Below are 21,214 nucleotides of genomic sequence, written 5' to 3'. Positions count from 1 at the left end.
TATATGGTGTGTTCTGTTATTAAGCTAAACCACAATCAGCTCCCCATGCCTCTCTCTAGCATGTGCACATCACACAGATGGACACACAGGGTGTGAAACAAGCTGGGCTGGGCTGGAGGTGGTTAATGTTAATGAGCCGTGGGCTGGAGGTGGTTAATGAGATGTGCACGTCCCTGACACAGACTTGTGCAGCCAGCCAGGCTCACTGAGGCAGCATTTATTCAAAGAACAGCATGCTCAGCCTGAAGCTCACTCATTCAAAGCACAGGCAGCTCCCAGCTCCCTCCAAACCAACCCTGGCTATGGTGGTGATGATCTTTAAAAATCCAGCTTGTCTATTTGCATCACTCACTTGGGACAGATGTGGGATAAGCTATGTGAGGCACCACACTCAACTGCTCAGCAGATACACATCAGCTACTTTTTAAACATGATAAGTGCAGGAAACATCCTATTGCACAGGACTTCAGTTGTGCCACAGAAAAACAGTCGAGCATGTCTGATATCTGCAAATTTTATTCTTGTATGAAAGGTTAAAGACAAAGCTAGAAAAATGAACCTATTGTTACACACTCACTGAACACTTCTAGGACAACATAGGGCAGTAAAGCTTTTATTGCTCAGAACAAACGAAAGGCTTTAAAGCTTATCTAGCACTCAATTTTTGTTTGTAAGTAACCCAATTTAAAGCAGCTTTTCAGTCTTTAAAGACCTCTCGCCTTTCTGGAATGCTTCAAAAGGAAGATGACCTGAGGACAGTGTCTGCTCTCCAGAGGGACCAGACCAATTCTCTGCATGAGGTGCAGAAATGGCCACCAAGGAATGACAAATGAAACCCAACTGCCCACTGGTGACTCCTGCTGACCATCAGACAAGGCAAAGCTGCACAGCACCCAGGGAGCTGGACCCTGCCTAGTGCAAAAGCAGCAGTCTCTGATGGCCCCTTGGCTGTTCCCATGCCCCAGCAGCTGAAGCACAGATGGGCCCCATGGACTTGGCCAAGCAGAGCCAGGAGCTGAGCCCTGGATACAGTGGCTGTGGAGGTCCTGTTCCAGCAACTGAACTGCCCTTCCTCTTGGAGGGTGAGGCTACAGGCAGTGGGATACTGAATGCTCCTGGGATCCCTAGATTCCCCTGGATTATGCTGGATCACAGCTGGTCACCCTTCCTGGGGGACTGTTAGTGCAGCCACTATGGCTTTGCAGGCCCTGCTGCAGTCAGAGCTGCCCCTGGGGCAGTGGGTGCCTTAGTCTTCAGGGATTGGGGTGTTGCAGTTCCCATGGTAAATTCTGACCTCCCCCTCACACTGGAAGTACTGCTCAAACACATCGCTGTATCCATGGTCCCTCCACCATGTGCAAAGCTGCCGGTTCCACGTGCAGTCAAGCACATGGAAAAGCTCTGGATGCTCCATCCCCACCATAGTGAAGAAATCTTGGTCCCCAAGGTGGCCCTTGAAGTGGTACTTCTCTGTCAGCTTCTGCACCATGGTGGGCTCCAGCAGCTGGTTGTAGAGCTTGGATTGCCTCATGGCTTCCAGGTTCAGGAGCAGGACACCACTGTTGAAGCCTGGCAGCCCATCAGGAGGGGGCTCCCCCACTTTGGTTTGGGGGTTCTCACGGCGATACTGCCAGAAGGTGTGCCTGGAAAGAGAGGAACAACAGGGACAGGGATGTCAGAGAGAGCAGCCATCTCAAGTCTGGGCAGGTCTGGATCACAGCACAGGATCTACCAGCCACTCAAGGGATCTCACCGTGCTTGTCCTCTGTCTGCAGACACCCAGCCTCTCAGAACAGCCAGGGCTTCACAGGCTGCCTTTTTCTCCATCCCCCTGCACAGGATATTGCCCAGACTTCAAACCACGCTGCTTCCCATCTCCCAAAGCTTCTTTTGTTTCTACCAGCATCATTCTAGTGAGTCAAGTGGACACAGGATCGTGTGACTGCTCACACGGCTGTGCAGAGAGACAAAACCACATCCCCAGCGCCTTGGGTGAACCACCACAAGTGTCCTAATTTCAATTACCTAAGCAAGCAGCCCAGAAATTTCTTTGGCTCCTTCCTCAGTCCTGTGTCAGAGAATATAACTCACCATACATACACTGGCTACTTGCAGGAAATGAATTAATCCCATGCTATTCCCCACGTAGCTGGATGTGCCCTCCAAAATTGCTCCCATTCAGTCTGAAAGTCTTCTTCCCTCAAACAGCATCCTCTGCTGCAAAGCGGAGCACCTGACAGCAGTCTGAGCCTGCTGTTTCAGAGGAGGACAGGAGGGACCCATGACCCCACCACCATCTCACAGCCCAGGGCTGCCTGCACTGCTCTTTCCTTCCAGCCCTCACACTTAATGTAAAGTTACAGAAGGGGTTTTTACACCTTGCTGTGAAGATGTCAAGGAGAAACACTGTTAGAAAGAATAAGGCAAGCCTGCCACTGGTTCCTCTTCAAACCTGTCACCACCCAAGTCTCCATGCAGCTCAAGGCAATGAGAACTTGGTGGATTTAGCACCCAAATGTTTAAAGTGGTCCCATGCTTGGAAGCTGGACTCCCTCAGATGTAAGAAGATGCAGGGACATTTGCCCCTGGGACAGCTCCAGAGGCAATGCTCTCCATTGCAAACATTTAAATTTATATTTTTCTTCTAAGAAGCCATGTGGAGTTCCCACAGGCTCTTGCTACAGCTTGTACAGGGATCAGACTATCAAATCCATCCTTCTGGCCTGTGCTCTGGGTCTCCAGCACAATGAGACTGGCCAAGGTGACAGCCAGGATTGCACAGCCACCAGCAGAACTATTCCAGCAGAAATGGGATCTATTTTTTTTTCTTTTTCTCAGCAGAAATGTGGATCTGTTAATGATGTCAACTGTGAATATCTCTTTTATTTCCTGATCTGGAGAACCACAAGCATCATGCAGCATCACTTCCTTAAAACTTTCCATTAAAGCACAGATATTTCCCATTTCATTAAGGGTCTTTACACCACTCCCTTCCACCTGATTCAGAATGGAAAGGGTTTTTCCCAGTGCCAGTTTTCCATGGAAGGAGGACTCAGTCTTGAAGCAGTCGTATCCGTGCCTCCTAGGGAAGAGGAGCCGAGGACAGGCTGCCTCATCAGAGCTCATGGGCAGCAGTGCTCATTGGATCTAAAGGGTGGGGAAAGGATAAAGGACTCTGCCTCTGCAAAGAGCAGCTGTGTCTTGAGGACAGCTAAAGACAACTCATGGATAGCTTGCTCCTCAGAAAAGGGAGGCGAAACATTCTCCGTGCAGCATTAGAGGGAAGCTCAACCTGCAAAGGCAAGCCCCAGCCAAGCACCAATCAGCCTCCTGCAGAGCTCAGATCCAGGGAGTGGCTTAAGCCCACCTCTGCATCCTCTGCTCTCTGCTTTTCCCTGGCAGTGCCAAAAAAGCCATCCCCCTGCCCAGAACATTATGCTGGAAGCTGACAGGAGGGAGAGGGTAAGTAGTGCCACAGAGGGGAGCACATTTCCAGCTCCACAGCAGTGAAGCTGATTCCTTTCACATTCTTACCTCCAAACACATGCTGCCGAAGCTAAGGGACAAGATTACAGCCACTACAAGCAGCCAGGATAAAAAAATTGCAAGCACCCAGGCCCTTGGCATTGCTAGGTCATGGTGGGGCTAAAGCAAATCTGTATAACGTGACTCAGTTTTTCAGCAATGCTGTTCCCCAGATGACTTGTGGATGGCTGATAACATGCCCTTTTCTACAGGAAGAGGAGACAGCCTGACAAGCAGCAATTGTTCAGCCCTTCCTCCCAGCCCTGGCTGTGACAAGGCTGTCCTCCCCCGGCCGTGCGTGGGGTGTGGGGCTGGCAGGGAGGGCAGGGCCATCCGCAGGGAGTGATGCTGAGGTGAGATCCAGGATGTGATGAGCTGCAGGTGGCTCTGCAGTGCCCATGGTTTGGGAACTTGCTCACAGCTGAGCACAACAGCCTTGTCCCTGCTGAGCTCAGGCCAACCAAGGGAAAGGCATCCTGGCAGGGCCACTGGCAGCAGCTGTTTATATAGGATTTTTCTTGGCTTTTGTCTTTCAAGTGGGTTTTGGTCTCTGTCCTGCCAGGACAGAGAAGAGCATGGGTGAAAGGCACCTCCACCCAGTTAGAAGTGGAAGGAGTGATGAGTATGAGAGCATTGTTCTCTTCAGAGGAGATGAGGCTTGCAAAGCACAACAACCAGCCAAACAGCTGACACAGCCTGTACCCACTCTGCTCTGTCCTGCCTCACATCCCCCCTTGGCACCCACCTCAAATTTTGGCAAAACATAAGGGGAAAGCCCCAGGGGCTGGATGAATTTGCTGCCAGGATGTGCCCTTGAGATAATCATCAAGGAACTGAACCCCAGCTGGATGCCATGGAAATGTCTCCCTGACCCAAGCCCCTGGAGTGGCTGGGATCTCCCTGGGAACAGGCAGCTCAGGCAGGGCAGTGTGCCCTTCTCTCTGTGCCCCCAGCAGCAAAAGCCTGGGCAGGAAGGCAGCCCAGAGATGCCGGCACCACCAGGATGCATTGGAGCAGGAAGCTGTTAGCCAGGAGAAAGGGAGGAGAAAGGAAGAGGAGGCATTTGGGGCTTTTGTTAACTGCTCTAACCCATCTAGAAGGGAGGGGACAGAGGTGACCTGTGGCCCCAGACCCCGTGCCATGGTGCAGAGGAGCCGTGCGGGGCTGCCGCGAGCGCCCGCCTGCAGCCCCAACAGGCTTTGCTTTGAGGAGCTGTTTATAAACAGAGCCGGCGTGTGCTAGGAAACATCTGGAGAAGAGCATTTCCAAGCATTCAAACGGCAGGCCCAGGCAGCCCAGATAAAAAACGCTGCTTCCAGCAGGACTTCCCTTGCTGGCCCAGCACAGGGCGCTGCGGCCGCACCTCCCCTGCCTCGCAGCCCGGCGGTCGCGAGCCCCGGCTCACAAAGCTGCCATCACACCCTTCCAAACGCCTCGCTGGGGACAGCTGCCAGGCCAGAAGGGACCACTCCAACACCAGCTGTACTCTGTACGGCCTTCTCCACAGCAAGGGGCAAACAACTCAGGGAAAGACTCTGTTCAAATCTGTGAACTTCCATTCATTTACTTCAGCTCTTGGTTATGGGACAACCTCATGGGATAAGCTGGAAACCTCTGGTAAAGCAGCTGGGTGCTCAAGCTGGCAGGAAAGGCAAGATGCAGGGGTTACTGCCAGCTGGGAGACCAGCAGCAAGCTCAGAGCACTTGCCTCACAAGCAGCAGATTGGGCTTGTCTGTACCCACCCAGTTCAAGAGGCTGCAGCCCTGCCACACCAGCTGTGCAGCTGCCACTGGGCTTGCTGCTGAGGACGTGGACCTTCCCCATGCATCCACATCTCCAGGAATGCCTCTCCCACAGGCATCAGGGGAATCAAGGAACCAAGTCAAAATGACATGAAGTGAAACAAGATGCCAGGCCAGACACAGGGTGCCTGTGGTTAGAGGATGCTCCTGGAAGGTTGCAGGGTGCAGCCAGTGTGCACTGCATAAGCCTATGCAGCATTGTACTCAGGGAGGAAGGCTGAATGGCCTCTCCCTCACCAAAGGGGAAACAAAGCCAACAGTCATGGGATAAAGCCACAAAAACAGGGACTCTTTAAGAGTCTGGATGCAATAAGCATCCCAGAAACAGTCCGCTCCTTGTGGAGCTCACTGATTTGCTCCTACCTCTCACCAAGCACTGCCAGAGTTTGGGCAGCTGTTGGGGAGAGCAGGATGGGCAGCAGCAGCAGGCCAGTACCTTGAAGATGCCTTTTGTCAGCAAGCCTCTCTCACAGGGGTCAGGGGCTGGGGGACCTTGACTCCCATCCAGCCAGACATGAGGCTCCTGGAGCAGAAGGGAAGCATGGGCTGCCAGCCATCCCTCTCTGAGCCACTCTGACAGCAGCCCTGCCAGCCCAAACACCAACTAAAACAAGGGCACTCTCTCGTACCTTCAAATATGTCGTTCAGTTCCTGAGCCAGAACACGGATGGCTGCCGGTGTTATCCCCAGCTGCAGGCACTTGCCCAGCTGGCAAACACTACTGCTCCTGTGCAATGAGCATGAGGCACAAGTGCACCTTGCTCCCTGCTCCAAGTGCTGCCAGGACTCCCCCAGGGTGGCAGGAGGACACGGCACCTGGCTGTGGTCCCACCAAGCAATCCCTGGCTGAGCTGCCCACCCGGTGGTGCCTGGGACCTGCGGGGCCCCACAGAGCTGCTCAAAGAGGCAGATGGGAAGGGGGCCCCAATGTGAAGTATGCAGCATCCCAATGGAGACAGGGGATGTGCTTGAAATGGGAGACAGCAAAGGGGAGACCCTGGTAGCAGCTTCTCTCCTGCCTGGAGGGGAGGGTGTGGGCAGTAGGGAGGGGAGAGAGTGATGGGAATGATGGCATGGTCAATTCAGGGGGTGATGGTGGCTTTCCCCCTTCATCGTTAGCACAAAGTAAGAGCACAGCCAAGAAACTTCCCTGCACCCTTCTCCTCTTGGCTAATCCTCACTGGGGCAGGCAGCTGTCAGATCCTTACCATCGCAGTTCAACTGAGATTAACTCGCAGGAAAAGGCTAGCTCCTCTTCCTCCCTCTCCTCCCACCTCCAGAAGACATTGCTGCAATGAAGGGGGGCCCTTCCAAGTTTCTGCCACACAAAGGGAGGCAACCACCCAGGGCAGCATCCAACCCAGCTCCTTCCTCCAGCCCCGGCAGCCGGACCTCGGCCTGGTGAGCTCAGCGGCTTCGCAACAAAGCAGCCCTTGTTGCTAATTGCTTATTTTCCATGTGCAATTGCTAAACCCCTTAAGGAGCCAGGGCAGCAGGTTCAGTACCAGCCCACACCACAGCACCTGAGCTGAGGCTGAACAGCTTGTGCAATCCAGGAAATCCCAGCTCCACGCTTCTCAGGAGCACCATGTACCCAATGATGCGCAGTGGCATCACCAACACAGCAGCACCCCTTGCCCTGCAGGGGAAAATGTCATCCTGGGGCAAAAACAATGCCAATTTCCATCCCGGGACAAAGGGCGGGACGTGTTGGTGTGCACACCGGGACCACCTTACCCTCCTCTGATGGGTTCAGGGTAAAGGTCCAGCTCAGGCAAGACCTCCAGCCACCCCATGGAAAATACTGATGAAGCAATAGACTGAGCTCTTCAATGAGGACATCAGTAATTCTTTAATAAAATTCTCACGTAATGTACAAATTATGTCTGTACAGTACTAGTCTCTACCACAAGCCCAGCCAACATGCCAAACTTTTAAAAGGTCTGTATTTAGAGCAGCAAATTGATTCTCACTGATGACATTTCTGCGTGGACTTAGTCCAAAAATGGAACTCTTAAATAGATGACAAATGACAACTTGTGAACACAGCTTGTGAGCAAAACCTTTCTTCGGGACAGATTTTCAAGGGTGGCCCTCCTCGCCACCAAACATTTGTTCACCCCACGTCAGTGCTAAAATCATCCTCCAAATACAGGTGGGACCATAAATCCCTGCCTGGGTCACAGCAGTTTCCTTCCATCTATAGAGCAAACAGCACTGGTGGCAGCACAGAGCAATGACCTGTGTGTGTGAGACCATCCTCTACCAGCGCCAGTACAGGAAGGGGGGCAACCCATCCACAGGGACACTCTAGAACACTGTGGCCCTAATTACTGCTAAAATGGCAGATTTCTATTAACAACAGTGAATAAACTCTGTCTGGCAGTGTTCTCCTGCATGCCTTGGAAGCACAGGCTGCCTGCCCTGGGACACCCTTGCCTGCCAATGGAACTGTCAGGAACAGGGGAGATGCTGTCCCTTCACAGAAGCTCACCTTCTGCTTAATATTATTACTATTTGTGCTAATCAATGCACAGTTGTGGTTGTCAGATCTCATCCAATTTATTCATTGTTTTAAAATTACATTTCAAGTCTGCATCGTAGTGGGAATAAATTGGACAGGTCCCATATATTAATGATATTCACAGTTGTAAACAACACAACCCCTTACCTTGTTGGATGATTTTTTAAATCAGAGGTAAAGCTGAATTCCTGAAATTAATTCTGCTTCCAGTTCCCTGCAGGTTCTGTTTGTTCTGTAATTTTGGCTGCTTCTTGGCAGCCATTGCCAAACCAATTCCTAGAACCGTTTTCCCCATGCGCTGAACAGCAGCACTTGCTACAAATCAAGTCAAAGTCTTGAAATGGCTTAAAATCCAAAGTGCACAGGGTTTGGGGCTTGCAGGACTGTGGACAGGCAGCATTGACATCACAATGGCACAAATGGTAGGCACAAATTCTCCTGCCTTTACTCCTGAGGGGCCTGGGGAACAGAACCTTTTTTGGAAGCCAGCTCCCTGATTCCTCAGGGCAAAAGCCCTTGGAAAAGAGTGAAGTCTCAAAGTCAGGGCCACCTGCCTGCATGAAAAGTCCACAAAACCAGGAAAACTCAGACAGGAGGACCTGCCTGCTGGAGATGGTTATCTCCAGTTCTGGAAAGCTCCATCACAGGCAGCAGCCCACCTGCACTGTTACATCTTACAACCACCACTGCTGCCTCAGCCAGGGAAAATCCAGCTGCTCCTTGCTCGCAGCTGTCAGCCGTACTTTGGGGTTTTTTTTAGATCCCAAGAGAAGGTACAGAATGTACTGTCTCAGCCCAGACTCTCTCACAGCCTGGCCTGGCTATGGATTTAGCATTAGCCTGCTCACAGCCCAGGATAACTCCTTTCCTCTTCCAAACATCTGACAAAGTGACTTAGCGCGGTGCCGCTGAGCTCCCACAAACAGCCAGCACTGCAAGCGCCGCGGCCGCAGCTGCACGGTCCTGCTCCCACCCACTAATGGGCTTCTCTGGCTTATTTCAGCAGCCCACAAACAAACAAAACGCATGTCCCTGAGCACACAGCACACTTACAGCAGCTCCCACGTGATCACAAGCAGAAACAAAGCCTTTCCTTTCTACAAAATAATGTCCTGTTTGAGTTCTTCCCAGGTTTTTAGGCAGAGGCAAAGGTGAATGGCCTTGCAGCCACACAGGGACCCAAGTGTCGGCCCTCTGTAGTCTGTAGCTGCCCCTGTGGTGTAGATACCCTTTCCTACTGGAAAACTTATCATTTCCAACACTGTGGATTCCCAAGATGCCTCAAGCTTTAATTAGCTTCTTGACACGAGGCACAGCAGTAAAGATCTCACCAAATAGCAGAAGTGGAAGCAGCAGCCACCCTTCCAGCCCCAGCTGCGTGCATTCCTGGACCTGTGAAGCTCTGGGACTTCTCCTGAGGCCCATCTTCACAGCAGGTATCTTCCTCCTACCTGGAAGGGGTAAAAGCACCCATCTGAGGAACCTGTGGGTGAAGTCCTCCCTGTTGCCAGCAGACCATTCCTTCCCAAGGAGACCTCCAAGGGGAGCATGATGGGGGCAGTGCTGAGGGCCTCGGGTGGTGCTGGCACACTGTGGGCACCCAGAGCCCACTGCCACTGGCAGTGCCAGCAGCAGCAGTGCTTAGGCAGAGAAGAGGCTGGCATGGCTGTGGGAATGGGAGCAAGGAGCACTGCGTGGCACATGGGATTAGGCCGAGGCTGCCGAGAGCACCGTGCAATCCATGCCACTGCTCTGCTTCCTCTCACATGCCACCAGCGTGACCGGACCAGTCTGGAACCAGGAAACACAGTAAGAATGGGGTTTAAGCTCTGCCTTTAGTAATCTGAGAGCTTTCAAGACATTTTGGGGAGTGACACAGTATTTCCCCACCCTGTTCCTCTCAACCACAAGGCTGCTTTGAAATGAGGAATCCTATCCTTCTGGCACCTGGCAGTGCTCTCAGTTCATGTGACTGGGAACAGGTGCTGAGCCAAGCCAGGCTGGCAGGGAGGCACAGGTAGGTCTGGGCTGCACTGGTGTGAGGATGCCATTGCCCTGCCCTCATGGATAGCCTGCTATGCCCCAGGTGCAGCCCCAGTGCTCACACCTGGCCAGCAGGCTGAGGGGCAGCAGGCCATGCCTCCATCACCAGCCATGGCACAGCTTCACTGCTGGGAGCACGGCTGAGCTGCTCTGCAGGGTCGGGCATGTGCCCACACACCCCCAAGGACACTGCCCTGCCTGCTCATCTGTTCACTCCCATGCAGGCTGCATCTGCAATGCTTCTCTGCAGGTTTCTTAGCACGGCTCGAGAGCACCAGAGAGCCTGGACTTCTCAATTTGACCAAGATCTGGCATGGAAGGCTCATGCAACATAAATATTTATACAGACCATTATCACTCACTCTGTGTAGCCTGGTGAGCAGGATTGGCCAGCACAACTGAGCAGATGAAATGCTGCAGGGGACAACAGGACTTTTAATTAAGATTATGACTCTGAAGAAGCACCTCCTTGCATGGAAAGCCCTTTGGATGATGCAAACTTCAGACGCAGAGTCTAATCTTTACATCAAAATCACTCCCACTGAAGCCAGTGCTCCTGATCTTGGCCACAGTGTGAACCCTCTGCAGACAGACACACGAGCAGGCACAAGTCAGCCTGGGAAGAGGCTCTTCTGCAGGCCAATATTCAAACAACAGCCTGGCAGGACAAATCCAGTGCTGCCACAGAAAGCCCAGAAGCATCTAGGAGGCTACTGCACAGTACCAGTGTCCTCAACAACCCCACCACAGTGGCACCTTCTTGTGGGATGAAGTTCTGCCTGCAACCCTGTCCACAGAGGTGTTGACATTAGCCCATGTCCCACACTGGATCCAAAAGCCACAGGAAGGACAACACACCTGACCCATGGACAGGGTGCCTCTTTTCCCTGCCATGGCTGGAGAGACGGAAACCTGACGTGACGCCGGTAGCCTCAGACCTCAGATCACTTCCTGCACATGACATGGGCTCCTGCCACCTCCCCCTCTGCATCCAGGACTCCCTGCCAGACACTGCAGGGTGATCCATGTCCAGCTTCAGCAGGAGCTACTGCTCTCCACGGGCCACTCCAACTCACCCTGAGTGGCCCCAAAGGACAGACCAACACCAGACTGTGCAACAGTTAAATCCCAGCAATGGCCTAGCAGGAGGGCCAGGAGATCCTGTTGCTCAGAGAAATGTGTTTGTCCAAGACAAACAGTGGCCGGGCATTGTTTCAGCATGAGTCAAGCGAGTGGAAACACTCCCGTGCCATCCTGTTTTGCTGTCTGGAGGTTTCCCCTACCTTCAGGATATGCAGACAGGCTCCGGGATGTTTCCGATTCGCTGTTCTCTTACTCCTCCGTTTCCCGTGAATGTCTGTGCCCAGCGCTGCTCGTTGCGCCAGCGCAGCAGCCTGAGCCTCCTGCAGCCCCAACCTGTGCCTACAAAGTGCAGCCCACAGCCAGGCAGCCAACGGGCAGCTGATGGAAACAGATGGTGGATTGATCTCCATCCATCTTTCCCATTGCTACACAGCAGGAATGATGGCACCCAGACCCTTTCTGGCCACTGGCTTACCCTACCCCAGGGAACTGAGTCCACAGCTCCATGAGCAAGCTCAGGACAGCTCTTCGCCCCAAGTCCTCTGGTGCTTTGGGGCAACACTAGTGCTGCAGAGAGCTGTGTGAAATGGTGAGGAAAATGTGTTGGCAACACAGAGACCTCACAATCGCCTTGTGATCCTCCTCCATCCCCACAACCCTTTTCCCAACTGATGCTTCAAGCCCGCACACATGGCAAGCAACGTGGCTGGAGCTGACACCTGTTGTTTCACACCTACGACACGTTTTTTATCTTTCTAAAAATATAAATAGTAAAGAATTTTTTCTTTTTACAAAGACATCCATGCTTTGTCAGCTCATGTTTGCGTCTGGAAACCCTTTTAGCAGTGAGGTGCAAGCCCCACAGGGTGCAGGGCTTGGCAGGAAGGCAGGCTGGAGTTTGCACAGCTCGCCCCACAACGGGTGATCTGGCGACAAGAAGGATCAAGAACTTGTTTTCATATGAAGATCAAAACAACATAAGAAGAAAAGCACAACATAGCCCAAAGTGACCCAGAATGTCAAAACTGCAACAACAGAAAGTTCAGCCCAAAAATGCAGCCTGTGAGGGCTATTATTGCTTGGCATGTTTGTCCCCACTGCGGGTGGCAGGAGGGGGAGAACACAGCTATGGCTTGGGTCAGGTATTCAGTGCTCAACCCCATGATCCCCTGCCTTGTCCCCTGCCAGGCTGAAAGGCTCTCCAGCGGAGCACCCCAAACCTTAATTCAGTCCCCTCCAGGCACACCCAGTCCCACAAACCACATCCAGGCAGCAGATCACCATCCCCACTCCCTAGTTATGCACTGAAATAATGCAAAACCCTGCAGAGACAAAAAAACAAAGTGATTCCACCCTGCACTAATTGCAGGCAAACGAGCACTTGATTTACCCGTTCCAGCACCACTAAGGACAGGGATCTGCCCTGCTGGGCTGACCGAGGCCACAGCCTCACAGCCACTCTTGGCTGGGGCTCTTCCCTCCATCCCCCTTTGAGCTCTAACGATTGGATATGATTAACTAGGGCTGGATTTACCATTCTGGGCACCAAAATCCTGTCAGGACACCCAAAGCAGATACAGGAGCCCTCTACTCTCCAAGCATGGTGCCACCCCATGGAGAGAAGACCTCAGCATCTGTGTTCCTCTAGTGCCAGCTCTTCCTGCCAAGAGTACAAATAAGTTAAACAGACAGAGAGATGTCTTTTTTCCAGCTCAGAAATAGTGGTGACTTCTGTAGTTCAAGCAATCACATTGTCATATAGTGACAGGCAAAAAAACTGTCATATAGTTTAGGCTTCCAGGAAGCAATTAGTGGTGATTAACAACCATTACTCCTTCTGTCTCTACCCTCTTCCCATCTGGATGCACAAGCAGCAATAAAGGCTGGTCCAGATCTTTGCAGCTCAGCCTTTGCCCAAGAGTGCTGCTGGTCATGTCTTAAGAGGCTCAGTAGGGAAGTAGGCGTTCAGCAGGGACAGAAAAGACAGACAGACCTCTTAGGCTTTTTTATCTTTCTCCAAGAACTTTTCCATTAGGATTAGCAAATCAAGCCAAGCCATCTCAGATGCTCAAGCTCAGCTCTGCTGAGATCCATTAAGGCATCCTAGGATAATTATCTGATCTACCCTGGATTAAAAGAAAACCTGAGATCAATCCTTAGAACAACGGCTAAACGAAACCAATTTCTCTAAGCACCTGGAAATATCCATGTCCCTGAATCCCACCAGTGGAGGGATTTGCATTATTTCCCATGAGTGGGAAGGACTGGGCCATCCCTTTGTGAGTGGTTTCCAGCACAGTTGGCAGTGGCTAGTGGACCAAGGGTCTGAAGAGCAAGGGACCATGAGGCCACCTTCATGCTTGCAAGCCCAGGTCAGCAAGAGCTGCCCATTCAGCCTTTCCTGGGGGAAGCAGAAAGTGCACTCCAGGGACCCAGAACCTTATTGTTGCCCAAACTCAATCCCTACTCTCTGCAATACTCTCAGCCAAAACTTCAGAGCGCCAACACACAAACAATTACAGCACCTCAGCAGGCATGGCTGGGCAAACATGCCTCTAGATGTACTAGAGTCTAGGCATGGATTTTGGCACTGATGATCAAGAATTCGCCTCTGAAAGTCTTGTGATGGTGTGTGAGAACAAGCAAACAAACCACAGCAATACTGTATGGTTTGCTCATACTAACTTACAAATTTCAGATTAAGTCCCCCTGCAGGCATTAAAGCAGGGAGACCACTGCTCTCCAGGTTTTTTTCCGAACAGCAATCTGAGCTGAAGAGAAGCCACCAGCCACCTGCTGCCCACTCCCTGCTCCCCACGGGGAAGGGGCTGTACCTGTACACTGGTTGCATTTCCCTGGCAATCCCAATGACTGCTCCCTCTGGGAAGTTGTCAAACTCATCAAACAGGTCTCGGATGTTGGTCTTGTACTTCAGGTCCAAGTCTACCTGGATGATCCGTGTTATTTCTGAAAGCACAAAGAGGAGAAGTCAGCAATATAAGACAAAAGGGTAACCTGTGATTACCACCAGCTACTGAAGGAGCTGAACCCAATGAGGATTTGGTGCAGTCTGCTTCATGGGCAGCTCAGAGTAAACACAATCCAGCTGCAACCTCTGCATGAAGCAAACAAACTTCAACCATCATGAAGCATTTACCACTGTGTGTTTACTTCAGAAATCATTTCTGGTGACCCTCTGCTTCTATCCACTCCCTCCTTCCTTCCAGAAGACTGGTTTTCCATATAGCTGACAAAAGCAAGAGATAGCTTCAACCCAGCCTCTCTCCCTTTCTGGAAGTGCTTCTGTAGTGCCAGGCCCGCAAAATTCCATGTTTACTTTCAGCTACCAACTCCATGAGTGCTTCCCACCTCCAGCCCAGAGAGCATCCATCCCTGACCCAACATACCAAAGCAATTCCCATCATGGACAGCATCAGTTTGCCACATGACACCTCCAGTATCACCTGCATAAACCCATTAGCTCCCAGCACCTTGCTATGGCCTTCCCTGAGGAAGAGATTACAGCCCTCTGCCTGCACAGAGCTGCTGGTGATCTGCAGCAGCCTGGAAGACTGTTATTGCTGGTGGTGCCCTCTCAGAGGCAAGGGGGGCTCTAAAGACATGGAAGCATCTTCCATTTGCAGTGAGACATCAAGAGGAAGGAAAGGCTGGAGGACATAATTCTCAAGGCTGGGCCTGAGGTACTCAACAGGGTCAGGCCCCTGCCCAAATTTGTGCCAGTCTCCTCTCTGCAGCACAAGAGAGACTGAAAGATGGAGATGCTCCTTGGGAGAGTAGCAGGAGATGTGCCTTGACAAGACTGCTCGTCCCAGGTGGATCTGGGGATGCTGCATGGATTGCAGCAGGCCAAGTGCAATGCAGCAAGTGCAAACACTACAAGAGATCAAGCCATTAGATAGGATCTCCCAGCCACAAGCAAAGCCATGGTCATCCTCTGGCCAGGCCAGCTCAGCCCTTCTCAGGGACTGCCAGTGCAGCAATCCCCAGGGCATTATGTAATGCCCCCTCTATTTATGTGCGTTATAAAAGCCAAGAGCAAATTGGCCAGGTTGCTTAGCACTCAGCAATAATTGGATTGTAAGGCTGTGTCAATGTGTTTTGGTCCCACTCACCATGCACAGGTGCCCTTACAGCTCCCTGCAGGCTAGACCTGCCTGTCACCACCACTTCCAGAGCAATTAGCAAACCAAGCCTTCATCCTTCTCCTGCCCAGTACCTGCAGGCGGAGGACAAGCCCTGCCTGTCCTCACCTTCTGCTGCCTGCATCTGCTGTGCCTACAGGCAGGGCTTCCCATCAGGCTGGTGTTGCTGGGGCAGTGCCACCATGGTTCCTCATTCCCTCACCCTGTCGTGCTTGGGACAGGCTGCTGGCTACTCCTGGCTGCTGAGAGCAGAAGGCAACGGCTCTGTTTTCAGCCCCCAAAGCCACCACGGGACTAGAGACCCAGAGGCACTGAGAGCAGCCAGGCACCAGCAGTTATCCCCCAGCACAGGAGTGCAGCTTTGCATTTTCAAAAGCGTTCATTGCTTGGTGTTTGTGTTTCAAGCAGATGCTGGGCTGTACAGCAGCTCTAAATTTTTTGTGGATCTTGCACGAATCTGTGACTCTTGGCAATTGGTCATACCTACCACATTGTCCTCATTTAAGAGCAAAAAGGCCCTGTGAGGTTAAGCAAGAAATATACTGCTTACGCTGCGAAGCACCCAAGCAGAAATATAAATCAAGGAGAAACAGTAACTAAGCTACAACTTGGGCTGTATCTCAATTTATTTATTTAACATCCATCATGCTCTATCTGCTAAAGGGAAAGGCCACGCTCCCTTCAGCTGTCAGTACGGCAATCCTCAGGCCTACCTAGTGTTTACCATCACCATAATCCTCTGTTTGCAAAGATTTAAACCCCAGGCACAGTAATTCATCACAGGCTAAAGCAGGTCTTGACCTGAAAGCAATTTCCCCCAGCCTTCTGAACTGCCTCAGAAATGGCCAGTGCAACTCAAGCATATGAATCAGCAGAGCAGTGGATTTCTGCAGTGAGGAACAAGACAAGTAGCCCACATGCACCCAACCTCTCCAGTGGCTCAAACTACAGTGGGGAAAACCCCCAAAACCAAAACGTTACCACACTTGAGAATACCCAGACTGGTCACAAAACTCCAGGACAAGAAGACCTTGCACTTACAAGCTCAGCTCCAGAGAAATGTGGGGAGCCTGAGCCCTACAAGAGACTGGGAAGAGGGGATTGGATTCCCAGGGGCATCCCAGCACCACCAACCCTGGTGCACAGCAGCCTCATCAGGTTTCAATTAAATCAACTGTGAGCCACGTCATCCAATTGTTCTCTAAAATTACAGCTGAACACCAACTGCAATTAATCACAGCGGAGAATGAAAGCTGAGCTTCGAGGAAGCTCCAATCCCAGCCATGCCTGCCCCAGCACCTCAGTGGGTGAAAGGCTCTGGAGGGTCCCTGTAGCCCAGCCAGCTGTCCCCTCAGCTGAGCAGGGAGCTGAGCTGAGCACAGCTGCAGTGCCAGGCAGGGATGCCAGTGCCACAAGAGCCCCGCATGGAGACACACAGTTTATTTACACAAACACCCTGGGTTCTCCATCCTGCCCTTCCCATGTTAGAGGCTTCCCATGTTTGGCTCACCACAGCACACTGGTCCATGCTGTGCCCTGTGCTTCCCCCAGGAAATACTCAGCAAGAAATTAGACCCAGAAAGCACCAAATACTTTTTTTGCTTTGATTTTTTGAAATTTAAAATTTTTTGTTAAAGCAAGCATGAACTGCAACACTGAGATGTAAATGAGCATGGGTGACATTAAGCATCACTTTGCCAGATGCAGCTTGCACGCACAGATTAATGGCTGAGATGATTTCTCTGCCTGGGGCTGGCAAGGGGCCAGGCACTGATATTTATCACGTATCGTGCTCTTTCACCCTTTGACCAAGCGCTTTGTCCTGGCTGCCATGTGGGGCTGGAGGAATCGCGTGCTCTCTTAGGCACCAGCTGCTCAGAGAAATCCAGCTGGAAATGTGGGAAAAGGCTGAGTGTTCTGCTCAGCAGGGAGTTTTCTAACTTTGCCATACTGTGTAGAACCCTCCACTCTGTTCAGCTCCAGCTCTTCCAGCCACGTCATGGAGAGGGGAGCTATGCCATTCGGAGCAGAGATGGTCTCCATTAGCAGTGACAGCTTTATAGGACAGGTTGGCCCCATTTAAAGCTCGTAATCTTTTATTGCAGCCTTGTATCAGCAGCTACAGCAGGGCTGTGCTCCAGGCTTGGCTCAAAACCTCCCTCCAGCCCTGCCCAGAGGCGAATGGCCACGTTCAGAGATGCCTCATCCCACAGCCTCATCCAGTGAGGGGGCAGAGGCAGGCAAAGGTCACGTCCCTGTGCCCTGCTGCCCCACATTCTCTGCCAGAACCCAGTGGGGCTATGACAGCACACAGGCAGGCACCCCTTTGGTGTGCCGAGGGGCACAGCAGGCTGTCTGGATGTGCTGAAAGGCACCCAGGAGCCCCTGTGGTAGCAAGCAGCTTCTGCATCAAGTCTAACAGCCCTTCCCAGGAAGCATGGACCCCAAAAACTGCCCCAGGGCACAGCAGGGAGAGAGGAGGTATGCAGTGAGCGAGGCCACCCCACCACTGGAATGACACTTAGGAGCATATTTGGTCTAGATGAGCAATCTGATTTACCAAGTGACACACCTCTTCATGGCAGGGGGGCTGGACACAGATGAACTTTGGGGTCCCTTCAAACCCAAACCATTGTAAGACTCTATGAAATTGCTCTTCCCAGAAATGTCAGGCAGGATCATAAATGGCAGCAGGGGGCACAGGGAGGAGGTGAGCTGCTTTGGTGGACCTAGCCAGAGATCTGGGGATGTCATGAAGCAAGCCATCAGCAGCAGCTGTTACCCTTCCAGCCCTTAGGACCTGCTCCCATTGCTCAGAGCAGCCTAAGGATGGGCAGCCTTGAACCTGCCCATAGAATAGGACTGCTTTCCCTTAACCTGAGATGAGAAGATGGACTCTAAGAAATGTAAAGAGCGGTTTTACAACTATAGGACAAAGGATGAAGGGTCAGGGGAAGAGGAGATGCAAAGGCAGGAGCCTGCTGAGAGCAGCACAGGCTGTTCTGCAGCCAAAGTAATTTAAGCTCATCCCAACAACTTTCTCTGTATAAGGGTCACTCCCCTGGCAAAGCTGAGCCCAGACAGCAGGAGCAGGGCTGGGGTCTAAGTGCTGGCCTTGGCTCCAAACCCTCCACTTCATACAAACCACACCAGATCCAGGGGAGCAGCATGCCACCACTGGCAGTGGAGAGGGGAAAAGCTGTGTCCAGGAACTTAATAGTGAAATGGAGAGCTGCCATCACAGCACAAAGGGCAGAAGCTGTCCAGCAAACATTGCAGTCTGTATCATTGATAACTGAGCAGTGGTTTAATAGATGTCGAGTAGAAGCAAGAATTAAAATACTGGAAGTGCTGTAACTCTCCAGCCCACTGACAGCCTCATGTCAGCACAAGCTCAGCCCTCTCAGAGTAAAAAAATCCTGCCTGCAGCTGGTCTGGCAGAGGAGATGCTACAAGCAACAGTGGGATACCAGGAGGGGACAGGACACCACCCCACCAGGCTGCACTGTGCCCAAATCTCACACACACTCCTGAGGCAAACACCTGTCACCAAAACTGGTGGTAATCTGGCTCTGCTCCTGCCATCCTCTGCACCGGCACCTCCACCTGTCTCAACAAACCTGTTTTTAAGGACTTAAGTATTGTGATGCTTCATGCCAATGAGGAGAGACTCCTCCAACATAGAATCATGAAATTATTTAGACTGGAAAAGACCTTTAAGATTATCAAGTCCAACTGTTAACGTGGCACTTGGCACATATCAGGTGGGAGCACCTTGACCCCCCCACACTCCCTCTGCATCACAGCAGTGACTTTTGGGACCACAGGCGCTTCAAGAGGTCAGATCAACAAGGGCTCTGCTGAGATTGCTGCCCCAGCTGTGTGACCCAGGCACACCACTTTGCCTTGTCCCACAGAGCCAGCACCTGCCAGTCCTGCAACACAGGGAGGCAAGACTCCACTCCATCCTTCAGGAGGCAGTGCGGGGTGGTGGCTGGGTGATGGCCTGGACAGGGCTGGGGCAGAGAGCTACTGCAGGCAGAGCAGCTCAGAGAACCTTCTGCAGGGCCAGCAGCAGCTGCAGCTGACACAGTGCAGCCAAGTGACAGGAGTGTCCCCTGCTGGCTGCAGCTCTGGGTGTTGCAGGGCTGCAGCGGGCTGTGGGGAAGGGCCAGGGGGCAGCTGTTCATTTTGCCTACTTGACTTGGACCACCAGAAAGAAGAGAGCTAAGCAACCAAAGCTCTCTGAGTTGGAGTCAGAAGGGGTGGGGATCTCTGCTCTGCTGGTCTACAAAGGCTGGGCACACCTGGACAGCTGTCCCTCCACCTCTCTGAATCACTTTGAGCAATGTTTTTTTCAGTCAGGTTTTTTAGCTGTCCCCATCATGACAGGAGAAGATCCCAAGGGAAGAAAGAGCTGTGAAGGACCAGCAGTGACTTTTAGATGGCTGCTTTGGGCAATGAACCTCCTGGAGCAGGGCAGCAGCCGCCAGCTCCAGCGGGCAGCGTGCCTGTAGGAGCAACACACGGGTCCACAAAGCTGCCTGTGCTGGCTGTGAAACCAGAATCCTCCGCCCTCACTGCCTCAGAGAGATGGGTGGCCAAGAAAAACTTCACTCCCACAGCCAGCAGCATGGCCAAGCATGGATGCAGAGTGGGTGACAGGCTCCAGAGGTCCCTGTGCAACCCAGAGGGTACTGCCCAGCAGCAGCCAGCTGTCCCCAAAAGCCTCAGCCGCAGCAGGGCACGAGAACAGCTGCAGTGCCAGGCAGAGATGCCAGCACCTCAGCAAGCCCAGTGTGGAGGCACACAGTTTATTTACACAAACATGCTGGGCTCTCCATCCTGCCCTTCGTTAGAGGCTCCCTGGGATTGGCTCACCCCCTGCACTGGCAGCTGCCCCTGGCCGCTCTCCCTGCTGCTGTCAGCAGGGTTGTGAGCAGCTTCCTCTCTGGCTGTGCGCTCCTCTGGCCTGGCCTTGTTTTCTCCACACACAGCCTCCCCTCTGCGCCCAGCATTAATCACTGCTGCCTGCCCAGCTGACCTCGGCAGCACCAGAGAGCCTCACCCAGAGGAAGCAGCCGAGGCAGGGGCACACGTGTACGTGTGCAAGCATGACACACCCCTCAGAGCTTGCTGCCACTGAGCTGGCAGCTGGGGGGCTGCAGTCCCCCTTCCCAGGACATGGTGCTGCTCCAGAGCCCACCCTCCCAAGAGAAGATGATGCTACAAAGCCCTGCACCAGCACAGCTTGCCAAGGTGCAGTGCAGCTTACCTTCCAGCTGCGTGCTTCAACACAGGTCCTCCCGTCTGCCATGCAGCCAAGGGTGCCCTCTGCTCCCTGGGACAGCCCAGCAGCCTCCTCCCCGTCAAACAGCCTCCCTCCCTGCACACACAGCTCCAGGGAAGTGCAGGGGGTGATGTGCCCCAGTGGCCCAGCAGCTAACCAGCTTTCTGCAGCACTGATTAGGCACCAGCAGAGCAGAGCAGTGGCTGCAGCACAGCGGCTAATCAGCCTACCAGCTAATTTAAAAATTAGGCTATCTGCCAGAGATAGATGACAAATCATTGCTACCACCCATGCAGGACAGGTACCTGGGTGAGCTCAGGGGTCTGGAGCAGCAGCAATGTTCCCAGGTATTGACAGCAGCATCACTTTGATCGCCTTGCTCCACACCCCACAGCCATCTCCTGAGGGAAGGGGAAGACTCAGCAGGAGATGGATGTGTTTTGTTCCAGGAAATTAATTTTTCCTGTGCATCCAAGTGTCCCCTTGTAATCCATCAAGGTCTGAGGGACTAATATTTAGCAGCACTCAACACCTTGGCTCTTAACTGGACTCAGAGGCAGCAACATTGCTAAACATGCAATAGCTTTCAGGATGGAGGTGGAAATGCTGTTTGCCTCGTATTTAATATATGCTACTGCTGGGGGAGGAGTGTGAAAACACTTTTTGGAGCTGGAGGAAGAGCAGCAGGAAACCTTTTAATCAGACAAAATAAGGTTTGATTCCAGGTTGCTATAAATTACAAAAGAATGGATGGAAAGCTGTAAAGTAATGAGCAGGTGAGAT

At 52.4% G+C, this 21,214-nt stretch overlaps 1 protein-coding gene across 1 annotated transcript in view; it reads right to left on the bottom strand.

The window, feature by feature from the left end:
- Positions 1–496: 496 nt before the first annotated feature.
- The window catches only part of XXYLT1 (xyloside xylosyltransferase 1), a 33,569-nt gene continuing 12,851 nt past the window's right edge, over positions 497–21,214 (bottom strand). Inside the window, exons 3-4 of the mRNA XM_038146552.1 lie at positions 13,813–13,945; positions 497–1,643 (exon numbers count right to left, since the gene is read on the bottom strand). Of these exons, the coding sequence (XP_038002480.1) occupies positions 1,247–1,643; positions 13,813–13,945 (530 nt within the window). The 3' untranslated portion in view covers positions 497–1,246. The remainder of the gene's footprint in view (positions 1,644–13,812; positions 13,946–21,214) is intronic.

The sequence above is a fragment of the Motacilla alba genome, chromosome 9 (genome assembly GCF_015832195.1).
Source record: "Motacilla alba alba isolate MOTALB_02 chromosome 9, Motacilla_alba_V1.0_pri, whole genome shotgun sequence".
Lineage (NCBI taxonomy): Eukaryota > Metazoa > Chordata > Aves > Passeriformes > Motacillidae > Motacilla > Motacilla alba.
This window is presented reverse-complemented; position numbering and strand designations above follow the sequence as displayed.